This window comes from Rattus norvegicus, chromosome 1 (assembly GCF_021556685.1).
Source record: "Rattus norvegicus strain SHRSP/BbbUtx chromosome 1, alternate assembly SHRSP_T2T, whole genome shotgun sequence".
NCBI lineage: Eukaryota > Metazoa > Chordata > Mammalia > Rodentia > Muridae > Rattus > Rattus norvegicus.
Genome location: NC_141534.1, coordinates 98,030,732 through 98,058,718, shown reverse-complemented (window position 1 = coordinate 98,058,718; position 27,987 = coordinate 98,030,732). Strand labels below are relative to the sequence as shown.

The 27,987-nt window shown below is 51.1% G+C and overlaps 1 protein-coding gene across 2 annotated transcripts; it reads left to right on the top strand.

Moving 5' to 3' along the window:
* Positions 1 to 3: 3 nt before the first annotated feature.
* On the top strand, positions 4 to 27,972 carry Gpi (glucose-6-phosphate isomerase). 2 transcript variants are annotated; one of them, XM_087653864.1, is made up of 18 exons: positions 4 to 202; positions 958 to 1,048; positions 1,301 to 2,653; positions 2,781 to 3,660; positions 9,803 to 9,886; positions 9,969 to 10,115; positions 11,635 to 11,706; positions 12,430 to 12,474; positions 14,181 to 14,234; positions 21,776 to 21,836; positions 22,144 to 22,187; positions 22,281 to 22,433; positions 24,216 to 24,345; positions 24,507 to 24,583; positions 25,896 to 26,024; positions 27,172 to 27,247; positions 27,411 to 27,477; positions 27,562 to 27,972. In XM_087653864.1, the coding sequence occupies exons 4-18, from the start codon at positions 3,592 to 3,594 to the stop codon at positions 27,695 to 27,697; spliced, it is 1,344 nt and encodes a 447-aa protein (XP_087509990.1). In that variant the 5' UTR covers positions 4 to 202; positions 958 to 1,048; positions 1,301 to 2,653; positions 2,781 to 3,591; the 3' UTR covers positions 27,698 to 27,972.
* Positions 27,973 to 27,987: the final 15 nt, after the last annotated feature.

Genomic DNA, 27,987 nt, shown 5'->3' with positions numbered 1-27,987 from the left:
ACTGACTTGCTGCGCGCTGCCGCTCCTCTTTCCTTCCTCTTCCGTGCACGTACTGCTCCGTGTACTTCTCGGGTCCCGCCATGGCTGCGCTCACCCGGAACCCGGAGTTCCAGAAGCTGCTGGAGTGGCACCGGGCGAACTCTGCCAACCTCAAGCTGCGCGAACTTTTTGAGGCAGATCCGGAGCGCTTCAACCACTTCAGGTGCACGCACGGAGCCTGGGCTCCCGGGGACCCCCAGCCGCCCCGCAGGGCCCAGACTGGGGCCGCACTTTGTCCTTGATGCCTCCTTGGAGTGGGTACTTGGGACCCGCGTGCTAGCCAGAGGGCCGAGGCTGCTTAGTCATTAGAAGGAATCGGCTCCTCCTTGGGGACCCCCTCGCCCCCGCCTCTCAGTCTCAGCCATTTGAATAGGGATTTCTAACCACCCGTGAGGAGGAGGAGCCGTTGCTGGCGCGACAGGCACGAGAGAGCTGTCTCCTCCCACCTGTTCCTAGGGGGCTTTGGTCGGGCAGGGTGGGTAGGCTGAGATTTCCTGGGAGCCACGGTGTAAAAATAGAGCGGAGGAGGCACGATGCAGAGGCCAGAGAGACCTGTGAACAACTGCGAAATAGAAGGGAGGGCGGAAGAAATCTTAAACATGATGCATCCCTGCGTGCCTTGTCACTGATGCCGGGAGGAGAGGGACACGGGATGACCACCTGTGGTTCCTCACTCGAAGTCCCTGATACCTCTCCATGGGTGTTCTCTAGTAAGTTTGAGACATGGAGCTTGAAGGGGGAAGCTCTGCGGTTCTGCAGGGTAGCTGCACCTTCCTCCATTTAAGCCATGCTCCTGCCTCAGGATCTGTTTACATCTTGTTTCTGTGGCATGGCTTCCTACACTATACTGGTCAGCCTTTGTGGCCAGCCGGGCACTGTCGCTGGGGTGTGACCAGCAGCTTTTGCATCTTCCTGCAGCTTGAACCTCAACACCAACCATGGACATATTCTGTTGGATTACTCCAAGAACCTTGTGAACAAGGAGGTGTTGCACATGCTGGTGGACCTGGTAATCTTCTGATTGGGGAACTGTGATGTCTGGTTTGGGTGTGAGGGCCTGGGTTTGTTTTGGGTTCTGGGTAGGTCTAGGCGTGGAGAGGTATCCCAGGGATCTCCAGGCCCCACCGTTTGAGCAGAAGGCAGTGGAAAAGGAATCTGGCTATGAAATCTGTCATCCTCACTGGCGGTGGCCGGTGGGGTTGGACTTGCCATGATAGCCAGTGAGGTTGGGACACAAGACCTCAATGGCTTCTCTTCCTAGGCCAAGTCCAGAGGCGTGGAGGCCGCGCGGGACAACATGTTCAGTGGTTTGAAGATCAACTCCACCGAGGTGAGCAGGTCCCCACCCGAGGCCTCTTCCTTCCCTTTGAGCATGAGACCGTTATCAGCATCACCCCGTGTCCTCACCCTTACTCTTAAGCAATGCTTTTGCCTCCTGGAGGTGCTCAAGGCTTTACCGTGGGGGGAGGGGGTTGCAGAGGTTTGGGGCGTGGCTTCTCTGAGACTGGCAGCCTGGACTTGGCGAGCGAATTGGCACAGTTCCTGGTGTCCAGGGAGGGGCACAACCCAGCCTGAAGGGAGGGATTTGCTTAAGACTTGCTGAGACATTTTCTTGGAAAACTTCAGCCTCGATACCCTGGTGGATCCTTGCTGCTTGTATTATTGACGAGAATCCTGTCACCAGAGCCCTTGGTTTCCTTGGCAGTAAATAAGAGGCGAGGGTTGGAAAATCCTGGCCCTGACTTGGTGTGGAAGCCTGCAGGCATAGTAAACATTCTACACTGAGAATTCTCCGTGTTGATTTTTTTTTCTAGAAGTTATTATTTCATTGAATGATCTGAATTCCACCCCACTTTGTTTTTCTGTTTTTTAAATTTTTTTTTGATTCACATCGTGCATCCTAATCCTACTAATTTCCCTGTCCCTTCATATCCGCCCTCTGCCCTTGCACCTCCCCCCAAAAGAAAACAAAGAAAAATCAGTGTCTACTTTTTTTTAAAGGTTTATTTACTTATTATATATGAGTACACTGTTGGCTGTCTTCAGACACACCAGAAGAGAGCATCAGATCCCATTACAGATGGTTGTGAGCCACCATGTGGTTGCTGGGATTTGAACTCAGGACCTCTGGAAGAGCAGTGCTCTTAACAGCTGAGCCGTCTCTGCAGCCCACTTTTTTTCTTTTAGTTATGAGTGTGTGGGTGTGTGTACATGAGTACAGGTGCCTACAGAGCTGTCAGGTTCTCCCAGAACTGGAGTTAGAAATGGTTGGGAGCCACCCAGTCTGTGTGTGCACTGGGACTCCAACTCTGCCCTTTTGGAAGGGTTATATGTGCTCTTTTTTGTTTGTTTGTTTGTTCGGTTGGTTGGTTGGTTGGTTTTTGACACAGTTTCTCTGTGTAGCCCTGACTGTCCTGGAATTCACTCAGTAGATCAGGCTGGCCTCGAACTCAGAGAGATCTTCCTGCCTCTGCTTCCTGAGTGCTGGGACTAAAGGCGCGCGCCGCTACCTGGCAAGTGTGTGCTCTTACCCGCTGAGCTATCTCTTTACCCTGGGTTTTCTTTTACATGTGAGGAGTCTAAGGCTTAGAGGTCAGGGGTGCAGTTAGAAGCAGCTGATCTGGGGCTGGGGATTTAGCTCAGTGGTAGAGCGCTTACCTAGGAAGCGCAAGGCCCTGGGTTCGGTCCCCAGCTCCGAAAAAAAGAACCAAAAAAAAAAAAAAAAAAAAAAAAAGAAGCAGCTGATCTTGCACAGCTGGGCTTGTGTGATATAAGGGAGGCCACAGTCAAAGAGGGCTTCCTCTGAGGGGGAAGGGTGTTGTGCATTTGCTTAAGGAATATGGGAAGGAGATATAGGGTAGGTGGGGTGGCCTCGGACCATCCCACACACGGAGATTGAAGTCGGTTTCCTGACCATCTGGGACCTTTATACCTGCTTCCTTCCAAGGCTGCTATTGTCTTTAGCTGCCTGGGCCCTTTTGCCCTCGTGGCCAGGTGAGCTGCTTGGCACCTGTCACAGCAGACGTCTGTTCCGGTTTAGTTTGTGGCAGTTGTGAGGCTGTTTGGTGAGGAAAGCTTTCTGCTGCCTGTCTTGCTTCACATCCTGAGGCCTTGGGACATTTTTAGAAGGTGCCAGAAACAAGAAGCTCTCTTCCTCAGGAGGGCCGAGTTAGTTTATGGCTGACAGAGATTATTACCCATCTCTGGTCTGTGTCGGCGGCACCAGCACGGTACATCGTTCTCTTCAGTCAGGCCTTTCGTGCCTTGGGGTCCCTCCAGCCCTTAGGGGTTGTCTTTAGTTCAGGTCCTGCTGTATCTGCTTCATACAGGGGTCACAGAATGGCTTTCCCTCCCGGGCTCTCTGTACATCTGACAGCGATGTTAGTGGATGCCTAGACTAGCTTGTCCTGTGCAGAGGGCCGATTTATGCTGTATTTACCCCATCTGGGACCACTTGAGCTCTAGGGTCTGTGGTGCTCCTCATTCTCTGACCTTTTCTAGGACCGGGCGGTGCTGCACGTGGCCCTTCGGAACCGGTCCAACAGATCCATCATGATGGACGGCAAAGACGTGATGCCAGAGGTCAACAAGGTGCTGGACAAGATGAAGTCTTTCTGCCAGGTGAGCAAATGCTAGCCTCGATGTGTGTTCCGGAGTCTGACCCTGCTGATCTCCTTAGAGGCAGGACTTAGGACGTGTAGCAGCCTCAGGCAGGGGTGACCTGTGTGGTGGCTGACCCTGCCATCTCTCTGCTGAGAACTGAATTCCCCTCAGCTCTTCTCAGAATGAGCACACTCTCTTCATCCCCCAGGTCTGGACTATAGGTGTGCACCACCATGGCCTGTCACATGCTGGGAGCGAGCGGTGGGTGGGGGTTGTCAAACTTGAGGCTTTATGCAGTAGGAAAGCAAGCTACCAGCTGAGCTACACTTCCCTCCCCACGGTTTATGTGCAGGATAAAGTGTAAAGCTTGTCCCAGGTCCATACTAAAGCACATAACCACACTACACTCAGACCCCCTTGTTTTCCTCCCTCCCTTCTGTCAGTCCGTCCTAGCAGGACTGTGTAACCCTGACTAGCCTGGGACTGGCCTATGTAGACCAGACCGACCTCGGACTCACAGAGATCTGCCTGCCTCTGCTTTCCTAGTTCTGGGATTAAAGACCTATTATATCGTGACCTGCCGGCTTCCCACACGATCTATGTATATGGGGTTGGGGGTGGGAGGCAGGATTGGTTGCCTTAGAGACCAGCTAACTTAACCTTCATAAACCTTTGCGTCCTCAGTGTGTATTCCTGGGGTAACCCTGCAAGGGTCGGCTAGCAGATCTTATCAAGTCTGGAGTACAGGGGTGATTCGTGGGCACTGTGGGCGTGTGTGTGTGTGGTGTGGGCGTGTGTGTGTGTGTGTGTCTGTATGGGCTAGGCATGCTCAGAGAGTGATCATCTGGTCGGCTGTAAGCATTCTGGACTTGTGCCTGAAAGCTCCCATGTGTGGCTGGTCAAAGTCGACTTGCCTTGGCCAAGAGCCATTTTCAAACCTGAAAATAAGAGCTTTATCTTAAAGGCCTGGTGACGCCTGCCTATAGGGCTTCCTGGGAAGAGGAAAGCCAGAAACCCCCGGTGGGACTCTGGGTTTCAGAATGTCCCTGATGTTTTGAGTGTGAAGGGCATTCCTGGCTCTGTGTGGCAGAGTAGGAGGCTCTGACCGTGCCGTGTGAGCCCAGGCACGCTGGTTAGTCCCCTCCCGTGCTGTTGCAGGATGACAACGCCTTAAACCTGGCTGTTGGATTGCTGACTCTAGACTGACCAGGTATTTTTAGTTCAAAATGCACAGCTTGGGTGTGGTGGATCATGCCTGTAATCCTAGCACAGGGGACCTGGAGTAGGAAGACTTACCAGTCCTGGGCCAGCCTGGGCTGTGTGGGAGACCCTGTCTCAAAGCAAAAAGCCCAGTGAAAAGGCACACAAAGCAGGAGATCCCAGTGAGGAACCTACTTCCTGTGACCGGTCCTCTCAAAAGTAAACAGTACAGTCAGGCAGAGTGCTGCTGATCCCAGCGGTGGGAAAGCTGAGGCAGGAGAGTCAGAGGTCAGGGCCAGCGAGCCTGGCATGTGACAGGCTAGCACTTGAGAAGTGATAACTGTTTGAAACAATGGATATCCCAGTTACTCTGACCTGATTCTTACTTAAATCCATGTATCAAAATGTCACATGATGGGGCTGGAGAGATGGCTCAGTGGTTAAGAGTGACTACTCTCCCAGAAGTCCTGAGTTCAATTCCCAGCAACCACATGGTGGCTCACAACCATCTGTAATGGGATCCAATGCCTTCTTCTGGTGTATCTGAAGACAGCGACAGTGTACTCACATACATAAAATAAATAAATCTTTTTAAAAAAGAATAATATTAAAAAAAATCTGAGTGGTGGCTTGCATCTATAATGTTAGCACTTGGGAGGCTGAAGCAGAAGGGTTGTCCTGGGTTCAAGGCCATCCTGAGGTTAGGGTTAGAACCTGACTCAAAAAAGCAGACAAGGGGGCTGGAGAGATGGCTCAGTGGTTAAGAGCACTGACTGCTCTTCCAGAGGTCCTGAGTTCAATTCCCAGCAACCACATGGTGGCTCACAACCATCTGTAATGGGATCTGATGCCCTCTTCTGGTGTGTCTGAAGACAGCAACAGTGTACTCATATTTATAATAAATAAATATTTTTTAAAAAAAGCAGACAAAGTTCCACTCACTTTCTCTGGAGGCCTTCCTTATATAACCCATTACAGTAGCAGACAGAGGCATAGGGTCAACTAAGCCAGATGCCTGTATACACAGCATGTTTCCTTTCACGCACCTCTGAAGTACCATCTCACATTTGAAGATGAGGTGTAGAGACACCTGGCCACCCTGCCCTCATCTCCTTCCTGAGTGCCAGAAATGTAGGCGGCAGGCAGCACCATGCCTAGCTGGTTCATGCAGTTCTGTAATTCAGCAAACAGGACATGGCTTGACAGTCCATTCTCACGGCTTGGGAATGAGTCTTTAAGGCCCTTGGCTTCCTGAAACTCATTTTTTTTTTCCTGGTAAAATATAGCCTGTGCCTACAACTGCCTGGTTTTCTCAGCCTCCTACTATCCGTGGAAATATGGATGTCTAAAGGTCTCTATCTAGTATGTCTGCTTTGCTTAGCTTCGTTGGGTTCAAGAAGATACAGTTTCAGACACTGGTTCTTATAAAAGCTTAATGCATCTTAAAAGACTCCATAAGAAGCTTACGTGGGGCTGTCAGACAGTAGCTGCATGCACGGATTCCTTCACTGTGAGAGCGGTGTGTGTGCGTGTGTGTGTGTGTGTGTGTGTGTGTGTCTATAAACCTGATATTCTCACATGTATTTATTTGTACTCCAAATACACGTGCCACAGTGCATGTGAAGGTCAGAGTACAGCTCGTGGGAATCCGTTCTCATGCACCATGTGATTCCCAGGGAATGAACTCAGGAGGTCAGGCTTGGTTGGTGGCAAGCGCTCAACACCGTTCATGTCACTGGTCCAAGATAAACTCCTTTGTGGTTTTGCTTCTGAGCCCACTGAGATGGGACAATGATGCCACTTGGGAACCTCCTTGTGTTTGACTGAACATTTGTGTATATCTACCTTACCTCTCTGAAGATTTTGGCTTCAAATATTTTTTTTCTTGGTTTTTTTGAGACAGGGTTTCTCTCTGTAGCCCTGGTTATTCTGGAACCCACTTTGTAGACCAAGCTGGCCTGGAACTCACAGAGATCTGACTGTCTCTGCCTCCTGAGTGCTGGGATTACAGGTGTACACTTTAAACCTGGCCTACGAAATGCCCTACAATTTGCAGCAATATTTCCTGCCTTTCCTTTTTTTTTATTCTTCTCATATATTACATTCTGTCTGCACTGCCCCTCTCTCCTCTCCCCTAGTCTATTCTGGACACCTCCCCTCTCCCCCAGACCCACCTTTCCTCCTCTGCCTCCCCTCAGAAAAGAGCATCCTCCCAGGGACATCAGCCAAACATAGTACAGCAGGCTATACTATGACTGGGAACATACCCTCCTATCAAGGCCGGACAAGGGGGCTGGAGAGACAGCTCAGAGGTTAAGAGCACTGGCTGCTCTTCCAGAGGTCCTGAGTTCAATTCCCAGCACCCACATGGTGACTCACAACCATTTGTAATGGGATCTGATGCCCTCTTCTGGTGTGTCTGACGACAGCTACAGTGTGGTGCTCATATGCAGTAAATAAATAAATCTTAAAAATAAAGGCTAAGGCATCCCCGTAGGTAAAGGTCCCCAGAGTATTCCCACCATTTCTTTAAACCCATGCCAGCAGCCTCCTCAGGGGTGTCTAATCGGTTTTAGGGTTTCACTTACTCTTAAAGCTTCTGTCAGTTTGTTTAGAGGCACAGTGGTCCTAGCCTCATGACAGTCCAGCCTCCCACGTGGTGTAAGCTACCACGGACACAGTTTGTTTATCTTATTTATGTGTTAACATACAGTGCCCCCTGAGGCGAGTAGAGGGTGTAAATTTCCTGGGGCTGGAGCTACGGATGGTGGTGAGCTGCCATGTGGATGCTGGCAGTTGGACCAGGGTCCTCTGCAAGAGCAGCCGATGCTTTCAACTGCTGAGCCCTCCTCTCCAGCTCCTTGTTGAGATATTTCACTAGGACCCTGTCCTGAGACTTGCACCGTTCTCCATCATCGTAGGAATCGCACCAGAACTCAGCTTGCAGCAACAGCTGTTTCACATGGCATGTCTGGGTCAGAAGCCAGGGAGCAGTTCTACCTGTGTTGTTCTTGTTTTTGTCCAGGGGGCTCTGTGCTTAACAGTGTAGTCAGAGTGTTGGCCCCTGTTGAGGTTCTCTGAAGGTATCAGTTCTGGAAGATTCTCCCTGAATGTCAAGTTGGTGCTGCCTGTTGGAAGGAAACCTCAGTTCATTTCCATGTGGGCTGAGTGTCCTGACAGCATGGTGGCTGGACTTGTTTGAAGAGAGAGATCAGAGGGCTGGAGAGATGCTGCTTCTGTGGTTAAGAGAGCTAGCTGCTCTTGCTGAGAACCCGGATTCAGTTCCCAGCACCCACATGGCAACTCACAACCCTCTGTGACTACAGCTCTGGGGCACCTGATGCCCTCTTCTGGCCTCCACAGGCATAGTATACATGTGGTACACAGATGTGCATCCATGCAGGCCAAACAGTCATGCACAATAATAAAAGTACATCGATCAGGGGAGGGAGGTCATAGAGCAAAGCAGAGGTTGTGTGACCAAACTTCCCGTTCACGTTAGGTCATCATTACAGCACCGTTGTAGGGACACAAGCCAGCACTATTTTTTTTTTAAAGATTTATTTATTTATTTAATATGATGACACTGTCGCTGTCTTCAGACACACCAGAAGAGGGCATCAGATCTCATTACAGATGGTTGTGAGCCACCATGTGGTTGCTGGGAATTGAACTCAGGACCTCTGGAAGATCAGTCAGTGCTCTTAACCACTGAGCCATCTCTCCAGCCCCACAAGCCAGCACTATTAAGCACAGTGGGAGTGTGCTACACGGGGGTGTGTGCCAAGAAGGCAAGAATCATTTGGAAGCAGCTGCACCTACTAGCATACATTATGATCTCAGCAATGAGGAGGCTGAAGCAGGGAATTGCCAGTACGTGGTCAGCCTGGACTATATACATAAGATTCTGTCTTGGACCCTAATGGCTGTGGATTAAGCTCAGTGGTAGAGTACTTGCCGAGTGTGTGCAAGGCCCAGGATTTGACCCACATTTATTTGGATGTCTATGTAGAGGCTGTCGGCTTGTCTCCCATCAAGACCCGTCAAAAGAGTTGGTCTCTGGCCAAGTGTCACTGTGAGACCACTGTGAGTTCCACTTTGGCAGTGAGGACCTAACAGGCCATCTGGTCAGGAATGCTTTCAGACACAGAATGGTTCACAACACGCATGCTTTTGGTCTTTGAGTAAGCGGGTTTATTAAGTATGTAGCAAGCGAAAGTTAAGAACAGCAGATAACAGAACGTCATGGAATCGGATGCTGTAAGCACCCGCAGAGCGGCTGGAGTGGGCCAGTTGGCTGAACAAGCAAAAGCAATGTTACCAATGCAGGCGCTTAGGACACCCAGCAGAAATGACAGAAGCCCTGCAGAAGCAGTTATGGTACAGTGGCTGGGTGCGAGAGGATCAGAACATTTCAGCCTTCTGTCCGTGTGTGTGAGTGCTTGTGGGCACGTCTGTGCACCAGATGTGTGTGTGGTGCTGATGGAGCTCAGAAAACATCATCAGATCCTGGGATCCAGAGTTTCGGGTGTTGCGGACTGCCACACGGGTTCTGGAAACTGAACCGGGCCCCTCTGGAAGAGCAACCCTTGCTCTTAACAACTGAGCTGTCTCTCCAGCCCTGTACAAGCATTTTTATGCCATGAGATAAACAGGGGAGGGGCCATCCTTTCTGTCACAGGAAGCCAGCCTGCCTTGGGACAGGGAGTTTTTGGAGGCCATTTGAAATAAACCTTGGGGAGTCTAGAGCAAGAAAGCCGTTTCTCTTGGAGCCTGTTTAAACAGTGTGCAGCACACTGCCAGGAGAACATGTCACAGAATGTGACAGGGATCTGGCTCTGTGACCTCCAGAGGCTCCTGACAGGGCCTAGCAGTTGTCATATAGGTAAAGGGACACAACACAGGAGGGGTGACATTTTGAGCTGTGCATTTGGGTTAATCACATCTGGTTCTGTGACAGCGGGTCCGGAGTGGTGACTGGAAAGGGTACACCGGCAAAGCTATCACGGACATCATCAACATCGGCATTGGAGGCTCCGACCTGGTAAGGAGCGCCCAGCTCACCTTGGAATGGGGTGAAGATTGGGAATGGTCTCTCCCTAGAACCTTGCCCTCTCTTCCTGCAGGGACCCCTCATGGTGACTGAAGCTCTCAAGCCTTACTCTAAAGGAGGTCCCAGAGTCTGGTTTGTCTCCAACATTGATGGGACCCACATTGCCAAAACATTGGCCAACCTGAACCCTGAGTCTTCCCTCTTTATAATCGCCTCCAAGGTACGGCAGTGGGGGTGGGAAGGATGGGTGGATTGCCCTGGGCAATGGAGTCTCAGAAAGGATGCTGAGTGAATGGCGCTTTGTGGATCTGGTTAGCACAGCTGCCCTCAGATGGTTTCCATGTCTGGCAGCAAACGAGGTTTACCTCATAAAACACTGAAGCTGTTCAGTCTGGATTCTTGTCACAGGGCATACCCACTTACTTTATGTGATCTTTGCCTGCATGTGTGTGACCTCAGGGTGACACACAAACTCGACCAGTACTTGACACTGGACCACACGGCCAGCCTTTATACTGAGGCTCTCTTGGTTATTCGGCAAGCCTTGAATTCACACTGGAGTCCACTTTTAATATTCCTGCCTCAGCTGCTCAAGTACATTACAGACAGGTCCTTGTCACCAACATGTGTCTGAAACTACCTCACCCTACCACAGCCCCCTTACCCCCACCTCCCTTCCCTAGTTGTGACAGTTTGTGTAGCCTTGGTTGTCTTAGAACTCAGAGGTCTGCCTTGCCTCTGCCTCCCTAAGTACTGGGTTACTCACTCTTTCTTTCTCTCTTTCTTTCTCTCTCTCTTTCTTTCTCTCTTTCTTTCTTTCTTTCTTTCTTTCTTTCTTTCTTGATTTATTTTATGTGTATGAGTGCTACATCTGTGTGTACACCTACACACCAGAAGAGGGCAAGTTACAGATGGTTGTGAGCCTCATGTGGTTGCTGGGAATTGAACTCAGGACCTCTGGAAGAGCAGTCAGTGCTCTTAGCCCCTGAGCCCCGATATTTTTTTCTTAACAGATTGTCTATTCCCTTCTCTCTCCCTCAGTTTTTTTCCCCACCCTCCCTTTTCAGGGTTTTGAGGCAGGGTCTTTACTAGCTGCATGTGGTCTCTTTCAGCCCCCTGAGCCCTGGGGTTGCAGACTTGTACCACCACACCTGACATGTTCATGCCTTTCTGATTTCAGAGCCTTGCCTTGATAAGGTTTATTTATTATCCTGTATACCTCATGTACCCTAATTCACACAAAATAATAAAACGTCCACCTGAGGGTCGGTAAGATGGCTCAGAGCAGGTAAAGGGGCTTCGCCATTACGCCGGATGACTTGATTCTGGGTCCCATGTGGTAGGACAGAAATATTCCCCGAAAGTTGTCTCCTCATCCCCACCACATGTGCTGTGGCACTCTCATGCCTGTACACACACACACACACACACACACACACACACACACACACACACACATGCTGAATAAGTGTAATAAACTTGAAAAGTAGAATTTCCCTCTGAATTGTGAGATCCAGCCGAGGCTGGACTAGAGAAAGCTGAGGTATACTCAGCTCGTCCCTGGGAGATGCAGTGGGGCCCTTCCATGCATAGATGTAATAAGAGGGTGCTGTTAGATGCACTGCTGTGACGTCTGCTTGTAGATGCCTGTAGTGAGTGTTGCTATATGCTAACCAGTAGCCAGTGTGGCCTCTGCTGCCCACCGTGGACTGTACTGACTGCCACATGTTCCGTTACAGACCTTCACCACCCAGGAGACCATCACCAACGCAGAGACTGCCAAAGAGTGGTTTCTCCAAGCTGCGAAGGATGTGAGTGGGTGGGGCCAAGGATATGAGTGGGTGGGGCCAATGATGTGGGTGGGGCCAAGGATATGAGTGGGTGGGGTCTCCTGGAGGTGGTGGGGAATCTGAGTTCTCCCACTGACCAAGTTTGGTAGGAGATGCAGTGCATGTCCTGTGTTCCTTCCCCCTCCCTCAGTAGCCCTTTTTGCTGAGGTATAAACAGGAGGAGGCCTTTCTGGCTTCCTTTCGTCAGAGCTTTGGCATTAGCAGAACCTGTTCTCACTGCCTAAGAGCCCTTTGTTTCTTCCATTCATTTTCAATAGTTTCCATATTGTGACTGAGGATCCTTTCTTTAAGTCCCTTGGCCTTTGGGTCATCTTTGCTCCCGGGAGCCACACCCACTTACACTGGGTGTCATTTTACTCTTTGGCCATGTGTGCCTTTGAGGGGGGATGGGCAGGCTCTATTGTGGCCCTTATATACCTTTTTTTTGGTTTGTGACAGGGTCTTGGCTATGTTGTCCAGGCTGGTCTTGAGCTCATGGCAACCCTCCAGCCTCAGTCTCCGTGGTGTTAGGATTATAGTCCTGGGCCACCATCTTCCTGCCCTCTTGACCTTGACCTTTTGTGGGTTCCTCTAATAGCCTCAGGGCCAAAGAGAGAGAATAGTTAGTCCTGTGTGGAATCTGGTTTTCTCCAGTGATGGGGGATCCCCACCCTTAGTGGTATAACCTGCTTCTGTCTCTTGTAGCCGTCTGCAGTTGCAAAGCACTTTGTTGCCCTGTCTACGAACACGGTAAGTGCTTGTTCTACATGCCCTCATGGGAAAGCCTGGGCCGTGAGAAAATCTCTGTCTCTCAGAATCCGCCAAGCTCAGGTGTCTGGTTCCGGGCAGCATCATGGCTGGGCTGCTCATGTAGAAGGCTCACTGAAAGCCAATTGACCTTTCCTACCGTCTCCGTTCAGCCTCTGTGATCCTGAGGAAGGACAGGCAGTCAGTGGGATAAAGTCCTCACCTACCTCCCAGGCCAGACCGATGCATGGGTCTCCCTGGTCTCCCGCACCCTGCCCACATAAGACGTGCAGAAATCTCGTTCCTCCCTAAAGCTGTTAGGCCTGGTAACAGATTATGCTTTTTCTTGTTACTGTTGTTTTGGCTTTCTTTCCTTTTTCCTTTTTTGAGATGGCTTTTCCGTATAACCCTGGCTCTCATGGAACTTCTTTCTCTATAAACTATGCTGGCCTCAGACTCACAGAAATCCACCTGCCTCTGCCTCCGAATGCTGGGATTAAAGGCCACTACTGATCAGCTTTTTTTTTTTTTTTTTAAGATTTATTTATTTTACTTTATGCGTATGTTCTGCATGTATGTCTGCATACCACATGCATGTCAGGTACCCACAGAGGTCAGAAGAAAGCATTAGATCCTCAAACTCACAGAGGGCCACCCACATTTGCCTCCTAAGTGATGGGATTAAGGCATTTGCCACATTGCCGTGGCTTTTTTCTTGTAATTATTTATTTTTATTTTATGTGTTGGGGTGGGTAGGTATGGGCGTGCGTGAGTGCGGATGCCCTCGGAGGCCAGAAGAGGGCGCAGGATCCCCTGGAACTGGAGTTACAGTTGTTTCTGGGCTGCCTGGTGTCTGTGCAGGAGCTCAGGCAGGGCCGGCTCTTACCTGCCGCGTCATCCCTCCAGCACTCCCAGATTTGTTTGGCTAAAAGGACAATGCGAGGTGACAATAATGGTGTCAGAGCCCAGATCATGTCTGCCGTCTCACAGTTGGCCTGGCCTTGAGCCTGTATGAGGTGGGGGACGCTCAGCATGGCCCCGCAGGTCAGAGTGAGGTCTGCTCTAGGAAGCCCAGCCCCCGTGGGCTCGAGCACAGCCATGTGGTGGTTCTGTGCCAGGCAGAGCTGGGAACCACCGACACCTCGGTCCTTCTGAACACCCTTTGCCTCCCTTCTTCCCGCCTCAACCTCCAATGCCAGATATCATGGGGCTGCTACTCTGTGTCTTCTCTGCCTTCTGCCAGCAGAGCTCATTCTGTCAGTGGGCATCTCCACTGAGGATAGGTACAGGGCGTTTGGCTTGGCCTGCTGAGGGCCTGGACACCGAGAACAAGAACTGTCCCCTTAGGGATCTCTCGGGTGGCCTCATCCTCAGGAGGGGGGCTGGGTAGTGATCCAGGTTTTGTTTCTGGCCTGGGGAATGGCCTCTGGGTTTGAGTGCCATATGCTGAGGACAGGGTGTGCGGTTGGTCTACATCTCCGGTTCTTACACACCAGGTTCTGTAGCCTCAGGACCGACCCCTGGTGTGTCGGAGGGGAGCTAGCTTGGTGTGCACTTCTGAGTGAGCAATCTGGGGTGTTACCCTCTACTCAGAGCCTGCTCCCTGGGGTTGGAAGGAAGGTGGGGTCCCGAGCTCGTCGTTCCTTCCTCCCTGCAGCTCCTCCAACCTGACAGATATTCCCTCACCTCTCTTCCTTTGTATGTTCCAGGACAAAGTGAAGGAGTTTGGAATTGACCCTAAAAACATGTTCGAGTTCTGGGATGTAAGTACGGGCACTTTGTGCTGTGTGCTTGGTGTGTCCTTTGCCGCGTCTTGGCCGCTGAGCCAACAGGAGGGGCCTATGAGGTCAGGTCAGCATTTATTGGGCACTTGCTGCATGTCCGTCTCCCTTTCGGAAAGTCAGAGAGACCCTCAGAGAGGGCTCATTCTGTGGGCAAGTTCCTAGTTTACAAGGAGAAGCGATATTCCCCTGGGTGCCTTCCAGCTGTACCCACTGTGAGGTAACCGGAGCCACCCTGCTCTCTCGATTAGCTGAGGCGAGTTATTCTCAGGCCTGACCTTTCTCCAGGCTGCAGCCCCAGTTTGTAAAGGCCAAAGGGCAGGGTAAGGCAGGTCCTGGACCTGGTAGGCTGAGAAGAAACCTCAGGGACAGCTGGAGGGGGTGGGGGGCAGGGAGGAGGCAGTAGACCTGGAGTCTCAGCAGCTTGCACAGCAAACCCCACTTTGGAGGCCTGTGTGCAGGTCACCCTGTAGGTGACAGTCCTGTGGACTTGGGCCAGGCTTGACTAGGAACTGGCCTCGCTGCTGTGAGGAAGGGCTATGAAGACTAAGTGCAGGACTGCTGTGTGGGTGTGGTGCGTGTCCTGTGAGGGCAGTGGCTGTGGCTGGGCAGAGGAGGGTTCTCTGTGAAATATCTGGGGTACACTTAAGAAGGTGGGCATTCTCCCCTTTTAAAGGAGTTTTGAAACAAGGCTCTCCATGTTTGCCCAAGCTAACCTATAGCTTACAGTGTAGCACAGACTGGTCTTGAACTTGTGATTCTCTTGCCTTGGCTTCCCAAGTACTAGATTACAGGTGTGACCGCCACAGTTGTCTAATCTGTAGGAGAGAATGGTGCCCCGCCGCCCTGTGCCGTCTGCTGTGTCTGAGTTAACTCCTTTGTAGGTGGACCAGTTGTTACCATCCTTGGCACACATCCTGTGGTTCAGACGAGAAATCCCTGGTGGGAAACTGTGGCTTCTAACAGTTGTTCCTGCATGGTAAAGGAGGCGGGACTTTGCCCTTCCTCCCTAAGCTTTGGCACCTGAGCAAATGGTGGTAGGAGAGAAGCAGGTGTTCCCTGCTAGCCAGGGAGCCCAACAAAGTGGGACGTCCTTTGTAACTGTCCAGTATACAGAAAAATTGATGGGATGTGACAGAGACATTTGAGTCTTGAGGGCAGGGACAAAGAGTGATATTTAGGTACACGTAGCAGGAATTCGGGGCTGGCAGTGCTGGCAGTGGAGACGTTGTGGGTCAGGCCACAGAGAACAGCATGAGAAGGGGTGTGGATAGAGGTGGTGATGTCTGTGGAGCCCAGGAGCAGGGCTGGGGGAAGGGCCAGTCCTCAAGTCCGGTCCAGTAAGGTATGTGTGAGTGCTGCAGTCTGACTTGACATGGCCTGGTGTGTCTGGTGACTGGGCCCAGCACAGGTACGCTGCTGAGCTTAGAGTCTCTCGGGAACAGCCTGAGTCCAACATCACAAAACTGGTTTTGGCGTCTGAGACTGACATTCGAAAGTTTATCTTTCCTCAGGTATGTCTATGATGGAGTCTCTGAGGTGTGTGCAGTCATGGCTGAGGTCTCAGGAGCTAGAATCCGGTCTGAAAAGGAGCGAGGATGTATGCGCCAGTGGGATGAGGAGAGTCCAGCTGTGACATAAGCTAGTCATGCCATCTCTGTACTCTCAGGAGCTTGAGACAGGATCACAAGTTGAAGGCCAGCTTGGGCTACATAGTGGGTTCTGGGCTAGCCAGAGCTATGTAGTAAGATCTTGTTTTTAAACAACCAAAAAACAATGGGTCTAGCAATCGAGGTCTGAAGACATGTGAAAAGACATGACCTGGCCATGGAGGAAGAGGCTGGGTGGTCTCAAATGTGCCCATATTGGGGTCTCTAGTAGCTTCTGCAAAGGGAGGATTGGATAGTAGTGAGCTGACTGCTCGGATGAGGTGACCCCAGGCCTCAATGCCCTTGCCAGCTCTTCCGAGGTGTCCCAGGCTGCTCTCTGTCATCAGGTGTGTAGGGTGCGGTTGTGAGGAGGGCAGGAGTAGACAGGTCATTAAGAGGTGAGGCCTGGGGCAGGGATAGGTCGAACACAGGCAGGGACACTTGCGGTACTACGTCATTACGTGCAGTTCAAGAGGTTTATGAAACTTAAGGGTTGGGAGACCATGGTCTTCAGAGAGAACATGATAGCCAAGGCCCAAGTCACACTCGGGAAGCAGGAAACCCTGAGATTTGGCACATGGTAGACTCTGCTCTGATGTGGTGTAATGGCTAAGGTCTCCGGTGCTGGGATCAGATAAAAGTGAGTGGCTGGGTTTACCTCTGGAACAGAGTAGCCAGGCCAGGCACATGTAAGAAGGCAAGCATGGCAAGCAGATGCTGCAGGGAGGGAGACAGAGCTCCTTGGCTTGGTCCAGCTCCCAGCATCACAGGAAATGGGAGGGGACAAGTGGAGCTAAGCCTCACCAATAGGGACTGAAGTGCTGTGATTGAAACCAGGCCAAAACCGTGTGGTCAGGTGCTGAACGGTTCTGGTAGTGCACAGGTAGTTGATGATTTGGGATCTCAGGCCTGGTGGGAGTCGAGGGATGGAGAGTGGCATCCGTCCAGAGAGCACTGAAGCCAGGTCCTAAGCAGCGTGTGCGGTAAAGCTAACAGAGGAGGTGGCTTCCTGGTCTTCTAGGTGAGGTACAGTAGAGGCTGCTGAGGTTAAACCCAACCTCGAACCTCAAGTCTGCCGGATTTGGCTAAGCACAGTGACCGCGTCTGTGGAGCCAGTAGAGAGATTGGTTGATGTGAGACACTGCCGTTAGTCAGTGAATCCTCTCCTGGGTCAGTCTGGCTGAGCAAAGTAGGCAGAGCCAATCTGTCAGGTGAGGCCTCAGAGCCAAAGAAGAGCGGATCTTTGAGGCTGTGTGAGGAAATGAAGGTGAGTGGAACGCACGTCTGAGAGGAGAACTAGGGGCGTGAGGTGGGGCATGAGTGGGTGTCTCTGCGTTTTCCAGTTATGGTCATGCCCAGTGTGTGAAGAAACTTCACCTGGTAAAGTTGAAGTGTGGCCAGGCACGGGAACGTGGAGGCCAATTTCTTGGGTAAGGCCTTCGGAACCTTTCCCTGACACGAGGTTGGCTTTTTGGGAGTGTCAATCTGGAGCGAGATTAGCAGGTTGGTAGATAAGTTTGTTCGTGAGGGTCCGTGGAGACCCGAGTTCACAAAACTGGCTGTGCTGGTGAGATATGAAGTCGTAGTCAAACCTGGGGAAGAAAATGCATTAGGTCAGCTCGGTGGAGCTGGCCTGTCAGGTGGATGGAGTATGCATTCAGGGCCAGGTACACATGAAGAACTGAAAGCCCAGGATCACAGAACAGGTACAGTAGGGCTAGCCCGTGTGGTGTGTGGTCGGTGAGCTGAGGCATGTTTTTCTGGCCTTCTGGGTATGGTCTGGAACCATGGTCAACATCGTGTGCGACACCCCTGACTCACCAAGGACGTGCAGAGGATCCAGGTACAGAGTGTATCTGTAGGCTAGAACTCGCTTTGTAGACCAGACTGGCTGCGAGCTCAGAGATCTGCCTGCCCCTGCCTCCCAAGTGCTGCGATTAAAGGTGCGTTCTGTGTCACCCAGCCTGTCGGATACAGTTTAAATGTGAGGACTGGAGGTGAGTTCCTTTAGGTGGAACTGACTTATCATCAGATCTGCTCTGAGAGGCCAGCATCAGAAGTAGACAGTTGATCTGCCAGGTTTAGGCCACTGAGGCCTGAGGCGTTGAACACAGGTAGGTGTTGGATTCAGTCAAAGGTAGGAGTTGCCTCTGGGTCTTGATGGCGGTAGAGCCTGAAGAAGAGTGGTCAAGGTCAAGGTAATTTGAGAAGCCAGGGCCATGCTGAGGTAAGGTCACCTGCCAGGTATGCTCTGGAGAGACACGCTCAAATACTGTTAGGTAAAGCTTGTGGTCTGAGGAACTTAGGGTCCAGCATAGATGGGTGGACCTGGTCTTCCAGATGCGGATTGAGCTAAGATCAAACACAGGCAGACAGAACTGGCCTGGGAGGTGAGGGCGGGAGAACCAAGGTCAAACTAAGAGGAAGGACATTTGTCTCACTGTGCAACATCAGAAGGCGCCATCATGGAACACAGGTGGGCAAGCTGGCCCAGCATTGCCTCTGTGAGCATTCACAGGTGCTCTGCCAGATGTAGTCTTGAGGAGAAGTTCAAGTTGAACGTGGGTAGGTAGGGTTGAGTTGGTAACAGGATTCCAGCAAAGATAAGGATGTACCTGGATCTTTGTGGAGAAGCTGGAGGAGCCGTGGCTAAATTCAAGTGGGTCGGAGTGACATCTTCAATCAGACATAGAGCACTTTCCCTAAAATAGACAAGTACTGTTGGTCTGTCAGACTATTTGCACACCGTAATGTAAGCATGCATACATATATAGATAGACTCCTCCAAGCAAGGACTTTGGAGCTAGAGGTAAACACCTGGGATTATTCAGTCTGTGGAGCTTGGCTCTGGATGGGTTGTGTCATCTTTGAGGTAAGGTCCAAGTGTGCCTGAGTAAGTCTCTCAGTAGAAGCACATGTCAGGTAGGTCAGGTGGACTGCACATTTTGGGACGGTGCTGTTAACTGGCGAAGTCCAGGCTCGATGCTGGTGCTGTGGTTGAGCCAGGATTGGTGGTGCTGGAACGAGAAGCTCTGCTAGACTTGTTGGGAGACCACTGAAGTCACAACAAAGTGCATAGAGCTGGGTCCCCGCCAAGGTTAAGGAGTCTCAACTTACTCTTAGGGAGACGGACCTGCGACAGTTGGCTTAGGTAGAGGGTCGAGATTGTTCAGCAGCACTGGCTATATCCATGGAGCTGGCTACAGGTAGGTGGGGCCAGGCCTCCCAGGTGAAGCTGTGGTAATTGATCCATGCTGCTGTTTACCTAGCCTTCCCTGTCAATCTTTGGATCCAAGAAGAGGTGTCCTTATCACCTGGGCTTAGACACAGAAGTACCTTAGACTCATTAAGTGAAATGTGTCGGGCACCCTAGCCCGGGAATACGTTTGTGGCTGGCCAGACCTGAGGGGTTGGTCAGACGTAGTTGTGTAAGAGAACCATAATGGGGCTGGTGAGATGGGTCAGCAGGTTCAGATATCCAGTGACCTGAACTGCACCCCATGTGGTGGGGAGAGAATAATGGGACCTCCGTATACACACACAGACACACCAGTCAGTAAACAAAACCATAAGGCATCAAGGCAGATACTTCTTTTTTTTTTTTTTTTTTTCTTTTCTTTTTTTCGGAGCTGGGGACCGAACCCAGGGCCTTGCGCTTGCTAGGAGGCAGATACTTCTAACCCTAATACTCAGGAGGCTAGACAGGAAGATCAAGTGTTTGAGGCCCACCTTGGCTACACAATGAGACCTTGACACAAAACACAGGGAGGGAAGAAAGGTGGGTGGGCAGGTGAAACAACAGTTACGGCAATGTGTGTGTCTGGGTCAACCTGGAGGTCAGAGGTCAGATAGAGGAGGTGGGATGCTCTAAGCCAGTCCACTACCTGTCCTCACCAGGTAAGGCTTGGGGCTGTTGGCAGAGACCTGGGGATCTGTAGCCCCCTAGCCTGAGTCTTTCCCTAGTCTGCAGTCGCTAGTGTGTGGTCTTTGGCCTCACTTTCTCTTTAGTGTATAGTCTGAGTCGCCCTAGGGATACTCATGGTACAGTATGAGGGCTCAGGGGCTTGGGTCAGACCCTGCCTGGAATTGGTAGCTAAGGTCAGAAGCTTGACTTGTCAGTCAGGGCTGCTGACCACTGGATCGCCATTCTAAAACTGTCCATTAGGCGAGATCTGAGAGTCCATGTACCACCTAATGAGGCCTGTGAGATGGTCACTATAGCAAAGCTCTTCTGAAGCCTGAGTCTTTCAGTTCCGCCTGTGTGAACTTCCTGTGTTGGCCCTCTTCAAACCCCAGTCATCATCTCAGGATAACCTCAGGGTCCTTGGGAGTTTCTCTTCTTCATTCGTTCCTAGCTCTCTGACTGCAGCTCTTTCAGCTTCGTGTCTCTCACCCTTCTTCACATTACACACTGTGCTGTGCTTCCTCGAAGCCTCTCACCTCAGGCCTCCAGAAGATACATCCAAACAGCTGACAGATATGTGGTCTAGCACCTCTCCCTTACAGCTAGTGACGTTCTAGTCCAGTGTCTGAGAGACTTGAAAGCGCCTGTTGTTTCCTGTTTTTATTCTCTGTTGTATAAGGCTACTCCTGCCGCAGGATTCTAAACGCTGCTCTGAAGTGCTTCTCTGGATGACAGTGTTTATTCAGATCCAAGGTAGACAGTGGATGGGAAGGAGGCTCTGGGTCTGTCAGTGGCTGAGGAAACAGACAAGGTACGCATAGGCACAAGGCTATGGAGTCTGTCAGTATGTGAGGAGACACGATAGGTAAAGTATTAGTCTCTGTGTCTAATCTGGACCAACGTGGCAGTGGGCACAGATCTGGGTGTGTCAATGACCAAGAAGACATGGTAGGTTCAGGGCTGGGATTCTGGATCTGTCCTTTTATGAGTAGACAGGATAGGTAGAGGTCTGAGCTCTGGTCTGTCAGTGTCTTAGGAGATGGTAAGTAACGCTGTGAGGTTCTGGGTCTGTTACTGACTTAAAAGACAGGTTAGATAGGCATGAGTTAATGGGTCTGTCCTTGACCCAGGAGACAAGGCGGGCACAGGAATGAGGCGCTGGTCTACCAATTTCTGAGGAGACAGAGTGGGATAGGTATGAGGCTCTGTCAGTGTCTGAGGAGACAGGGGAGGCACAGGTATGAGGCTCTGGGTCTGTCGGGGCCTGAGGAGACAGAGGAGACACAAGTGTGTGGTTTGGAGTCTGTTAGTGTCTGAGGGGATAAGTCCTGGGTCTCTCGGTGTTTCAACAGGTAAGTTCAGTAGAAGTATGAGCGCTTGGTTTGCTGGCATCTGAGGAGATGAGGCATGGCACAGGTATGAGAGGTACTAAATTTCCCGATCGGTGTCTGAGGCAATAAGGTAGCACAGGTATGAGGGCTTGGTCTGCCAGCGTCTGAGGAGATGGCATTGCGAACACGTCTGAAGGTCTGTGAAGAAGGTGTCTGAGGAAACAGGTTTAGTTTAGCACAGATTGGGAGCTCTTTTGTCAGCACTGAGGAAGTAGGAACTGCCACAGGTCACGATGAGGCAGCTTAAGCACAGGTATGAAGCCCTGGCTCTGTCAACACTGAGAAGGCAAAGCTGTCTGTCTGCCAGTGCTGAGGAGACAGGAGCTGACGGATGACAGAGGTATGAGGCCTTTGGTCTGCCAGGAAGAAAAGGCCAACCCTGGTAACATCTCTGGCAATGGCTTTGATCGGTGTCGTGTGGAGAGTCACTACCACTGGGCTGCTGACTCTAGAAGAGTTGTGTTGGGTCAAGCCCTACAGGCTGTACCCATGGAAGAGTGGCTTTGCTGGAACAGGTGTGGCCGGAGGGAGGGGTAGGGTGTGCCTACCCTCCTTCAATGCCCTCTCCTTCTCTCCTAGTGGGTAGGTGGCCGCTACTCGCTGTGGTCAGCCATTGGACTCTCCATCGCACTGCATGTGGGTGAGTTTTCCTGAGCCGCCTGCAGGGGGCAGCACTGCAGTGTGAGGTTGACAGAGCCATGAATTCCTTGCATATCCCACACACAGGCTTCTGGCCTCTGTGCTCCTGCCTACAAACATTTATCTTTTAGTACTGGGAGAAGGAACTGGAGGGTCAATATCATGCTCGGGGCCAGCTCTGAAGACAGAGGGCTTTCTTCGGGCCCCTTCTCCCGGGTCCCACTTTTCCTGGTTCCAGAAGAAACTATAGCCAACCTCCGGAGGGATATGGGAGTGGCACTTGTGCTGACGCTGCTTTTGTGTCACAGGTTTTGACCACTTTGAACAGCTGCTGTCCGGGGCTCACTGGATGGTGAGTGCTTGGGTGACCTGAGATGTATGGGTCCTGCCCATCCTTCCTCTCCCTGCCAGCTGCTCAGCCCCATTCACCTTACTGTTCTTTCAGGACCAGCACTTCATGAAGACGCCCCTGGATAAGAATGCCCCCGTCCTGCTGGCTCTCCTGGGCATCTGGTATATCAACTTCTACGGCTGTGAGACCCACGCCATGCTGCCCTATGACCAGTACATGCACCGCTTTGCTGCCTATTTCCAGCAGGTACCAGCCTCTGGGACGGGCTTCAGGGGGTCGGGTAGCAGGTGCCAGTGCCTTGCCTTGTGCTTGGGTATGGCTGTGGTTCATCTGTCTCTGCTGCTGGGTTCATGGCACATCTTGGTACCCAAGTCCTGTTCCACCCATGTTATCAGCTGGATTTCACCACTGTGAGAGGCGCCCAAGCCAGACACATCCTGGATTGGTTGTGGGCATGTGTCTTCCTCTTTGGCTCTCTTCTGTCATTGCTGTTTTTGGGTGGTGGTGTGAGCTAGGACCCGTGACCTATGCTGTGACCCAGGTGTGCTTCGTTCACCTGGATGGATGTGTCCCAGAGAATTTACAGCCAAACCTTTCCGTATTTGTAAGCACATGTGACAAAAATTAGCACTCTTTGGGGCCTCTGATCCCGTGACCGGCCCTATTGTTCGGTCTGGGCACACCTACCTGCTCAGAGTCTCCTCTCTCCTTTTCCTTTAACTCGTCTTTGTATGTTTCTGTGTGACTGAATGCCATATGGGTGCAAGGTGCCCATGGAGGCCAGCAGAGCTCAATGGAGCTCCTGGAACTAGAGTGGCTTACTCGGCTGAGTAATTGTCTCACTGCCTCCGCCTGCTAACCTCGGCCTAGTCCTGGAAGCTTCTAGCCTCCGCACAATCTTATCTGGGCCTTGAATGTTTCAGCCTCTGAAACTTCCTGCTCAAAAAGCTCACTCCTTCCTCGTTCTTTCTGAGCTCTGGCTGGCTGATTCAACTCAGCTGTTGGAGCTCAAACTCCTCTCCAGGCTGACTGCTTCAGTCTGGCTTCTCTCAGTTTCTTACTGAATTGCTCTCATTGAGCTCATATGGACTCTGGCGATCCGTTCTAATCCTCTGGCTCCTTCTCATGCTCTGGCTCGTTCTGTCTTCACCTGTGTCTAGCTTGTTCTCTCTGTAACCTGTCTCTGTAAAACTCTCCCAGTAAAACTGCGTCCTTCTCTTTTCTGCACTGTCTCCAAGTAGCTTTTCTTTTCCTCTCTCTTATGAGAGTTGGGCATATCCTAGTCTGTCGAATATTTCTTTTTTTTTTTTTTAACATTTATTTATTTCATGTATGTGAGTACACTGTAGCTGTCTTCAGACACACCAGAAGAGGGCATCAGACCCCATTACAGATGGTTGTAAGCCGCCATGTGGTTGCTGGGATTTGAACTCAGGACCTCTGGGAGAGCAGTCTGTGCTCTTAACCACTGAGCAATCTCTCCAGCCCCTGTCGAATATTTCTGATTCATCACTTTGTCTGCCACTCAACTAGACATCGCTTTCAAACATGGGTGCTTCCTTCTACAAACTAACTTTACCTTCATAGTTTGGGATTAAAAGTGTGTGCCAAGAGCCAAGCCACACTACAACTAGGAACATGTTTTGTCAGTAAATTTCACAATCTTGGGGCTCACAGTGTGATCAAATATCCTGCAACAACCTTCCATGCATCTTCACAGTTCTAAAAGTAAATACGTTTTGACTTCTCAATTCACATGATTTTCTGGGTCAAGAGAGCAGTGGGCCGTCTTCCTGGGCTACCTTAGGCCACCTATAGGAAGGACAAATAAAGTGATCCTCCTCCTGTCTCCAGGTCCATCTCGTGGTCCTTATAGTAGTCTTAACAACAAAAAGCTCAGGAGACTGAGGCCCCACATTTACAGGAGTCCCCCCCATGAAGCTGATTAAGGCACCCCAGGAAGGATCCAGGCAGTTTGTGACAGGCACATCTTACAGGTATAGAATTGAGCCTTTGTCCTCATTACAGGGTGACATGGAATCCAATGGAAAGTACATCACCAAGTCTGGAGCCCGGGTTGACTACCAGACAGGCCCCATTGTGTGGGGGGAGCCAGGGACCAACGGTCAACATGCATTCTACCAGCTTATCCACCAAGGTAGGGCCCGTCTGTCCTGGGCAATTGATGTGATGCCTGGCAGGATGAGGATGGGACAGCAGGGACCTCCCGCTTAGGGTAGTGGCTTCCTATCGGCTGCTTGGGTAGCTTCCATGGGCTTAGGGTTGTATGGATGACTACTGTCCCCTTGCTCTTAACAGGCACCAAGATGATACCCTGTGATTTCCTCATCCCTGTTCAGACCCAGCACCCCATACGGAATGGTCTGCATCACAAGGTAAGAAGCCTGCCTGGACAGTTCTTGTACTTCTTAGGATCATGGGAAAGCCCTCCTGCAACTGCCCCTCTCAGCAGCTAGATTAAGTCTCTCACTGCCATAGCAGATGACTACAAGTTTACTGCCTTGAAACCAGAGAACTAGAAGCCCGGTTGGAGGGGTTGGGGATTTAGCTCAGTGGTAGAGCGCTTGCTAGGCTCTGGGTTCGGTCCCCAGCTCTGGAAAAAAAGAAAGAAAAAAAAAAAGAAGAAGCCCAGTTGGGTTCCTATCTTGTAGAAGTATGGGCCAAATTGAAGCTGAATTAATTTCATCTCTGCTACTGTGAGAAAAGACTATAAGCAAAAGCAGCAACCCTGGGGCTTACAGGTCACAGTCCATGATTGGGAGAAGCAAGGGCAAGAACTTCAAGTAGAAACCATGGGTGAATCCTGTTTGCTGGCTTCTTCTTGGGCTCATGCTTAAGCTAGTTTTCTTGTACAGTCAGGCACCTCCTACGTAGGGATGGTGCTGCCCACAGTGGGCTGGGGCTTCGTGTATCAATTAACAATCATGACAATCCCCCACAGACCAATCTGAACTGGGCAGACTCAATTGACCCTCACATTTCAGGTGACTTTAGGCTAAGTCAGGTTGACAAGTCAAAGCCTAGAAAACAGCCAGACTTGGAAAATACTTGTTCATTCAGGTTTCAGGCAGAACCTTCTTCTCTGAGGACCGTGTTCTGGTTCCTTACTGGCGGCCGAGTGTCTCCGTGTCTTTCGTTTTGTAACAGGGTCACACAGTGCAACTCAGCCTGGCCTTGAACTTGGTAATCCTCTCCTTTGGCCTTGTGAGGGTATCGATTGCGAGGCGTGTGTCCTCTGTACTGGGATACAGCACTATTGACTTGATTCAACTAGAAAAGGGAGTCAATGCCTCTCCCTCTTAAAGTCTTAAAAGACGGTCATTAGCAGGATCCCTTATTACATACTGAATATTCCATTAGGCAGCTTGATGAGGTAGCGTACACCGTGATTGTAGGTGTTCAGGAGATGGAGAAGGAGGATCTGCCAGTTGAGGGCGGCCTGAGTAACTTAGCAAAAACCTGTCTCAAATTTAAGAAAGGATAGACTTGTAGCTTAGTAGAGGGCACTTGGATTCCATCCCCTGAAGAAAAAAATGAATAGTTTTCACTGTCACCCTCCTGTGTCATCCCATGTGGCCTCCTTCCTCCAGCCGAGCTAGGCAGTGAGTGGACCATGCTGAAACAGAGGTGGACTGGCCCATCTCTGTTGGTGCTTGCTACTGTAACTATGTGTCTCTCTCTTGTCAGATCCTCCTGGCCAACTTCTTGGCCCAGACTGAGGCCCTGATGAAGGGGAAGTCGCCAGAAGAGGCCAGGAAGGAGCTCCAGGCTGCCGGAAAGAGCCCAGAAGAACTGGAGAAACTCTTGCCACACAAGGTCAGCCTTCCTCCTGAACTTCAGCCTTAGGGTGACGTCCAGGGGCTAGAGGGATGACATCGAGGGGTCAGGGTAGGGGTCCATGGTTGTTTGTCCTACACAGCCGGAGGGTCTGTTTCCCCAGAGTAAATGTTCCACTCTCTGGGGCGGAGTGCCTTCCTCTTCAAAAGCTTGGAGACCAGAATTAGCCTGGGGACTTTCTCCCCTGCCCACTATATTTTGGCAATATTTTCTCTTCTTTCAGTTCCTCCCCGATCCACCTACCCAACCAACTTTATATTCTTCCTATAAATAGGTAGTAGGTAGGTAGGTAGGTAGGTGTGGGTGGATGGATGGATAGATGGATGGATAGATAGATAGATAGATAGATAGATAGATAGATAGATTAGATTAACAGATAGTGTTTTAGTTAGATTTTTACTGCTGTGAACAGACACCATGACCCAGGTTCAGAGCTTCAGCCCAGCATCATCTTCAAAGAGGACAGCATGGCAGCCTGTAGGCAGCCATGGTGTAGGAGGAGCTAAGAGTTCTATGATTCTGAAGGCAAACAGAAGACTGGCTCCCAGGCAGCTAGAACCAGGCTCTTAAAGCCCATGCCTACAGTGACACACGTACGCCAACAAGGCCACAACTACTCCAAGGCGTCACCTCCTACTAGTGCCACTCCCTGGGCCAAGCACAGACAAACTACCACAGACCGACAGACAGACAGAAAAAGCAGAAGAAGTTATTGAAAACAACACTATAAAACCATGGAGTCTGTTTTCTGTTGACCCGTGCTGTTCCTTGGTGTGTGTCTGGTCCTGGAATGGGTTCATAGATTTAGTGTCACTGTTTTGAAGAAAACCCATTTCCCCTTTCCCAGCAGCTAATTTTGCAGCTAGTTTATAGGCTGGACTTCCTGTCTGCTTTTCCTCCTCTGTGGTGGAATTCTGTCTGAGTTTCTAAGTGCATTGGCTCTGTTGGGTCCGGAAGACACCGTTTCCTTAAAGTCATCCACCACCTTTGCTCTTAGAATCTTTCCAGCTCCTCTTCTGCAGAGACTCCCGAGCCTTGAGGGGCCGGATGTGTATGGACACCTCATGTAGGGCTGAGTGCTCCCGAGCCTCTGCCCATCGCGGAGGACGTTTCTTGTTTCCTGCAGGTCTTTGAAGGAAACCGGCCGACCAACTCAATTGTGTTTACCAAGCTAACACCCTTCATTCTGGGAGCACTGATTGGTGAGTGGGGAGGGGAAGGATGGGCTGGCTCGCTTGGGGTCACTGGATGAGGAAAGAGAGGGGGCCGGGGGGTCGGAAAAGGGGGGGGGGAGAGAGAGAGAGAGAGAGAGAGAGAGAGAGACACGCTCGATCTCATAGGCACTGTCTGTTGTTTCCTCTGCAGCCATGTATGAGCACAAGATCTTCGTTCAGGGCATCATCTGGGACATCAACAGCTTCGACCAGTGGGGGTGAGTTGCTGAGGGATCCCCCTTGTGCTTTTGGATCGTCTCTAGAATGTGGCTCATCCTCCTCTTCCACCCTCCCCCTCACAGAGTGGAGCTGGGGAAGCAGCTGGCCAAGAAAATTGAGCCAGAGCTGGACGGCAGCTCTGCCGTAACCTCCCATGACTCCTCCACTAATGGACTGATCGGCTTCATCAAGCTGCAGCGCGACACCAAAATAGATTAAGCCCAGCCGCGGCCCTCCTGACTTCGTGTCCCTTCTCGCCTATGCACTGCATGGTCCTGCCCCTCCCTGCCCAGAGTGCATACCACCGGACTTGGACCACGAGGCTTTTGGGAGAAGCTGGTCTGGAGCTGCTGTCCGCCCCCTCTGTGCACCCTCCCCCTGTTGAAGCAGGCGGAAGGGCTCTGATGCTGACGCCATGTTGTTCTGACCTGTATTCACATCCCAGCTAGAATAAAGACACCCAGAGGAGGCATGGGCTCAGCCTCTCAAGTTTACTGAGGTGGTGCTTT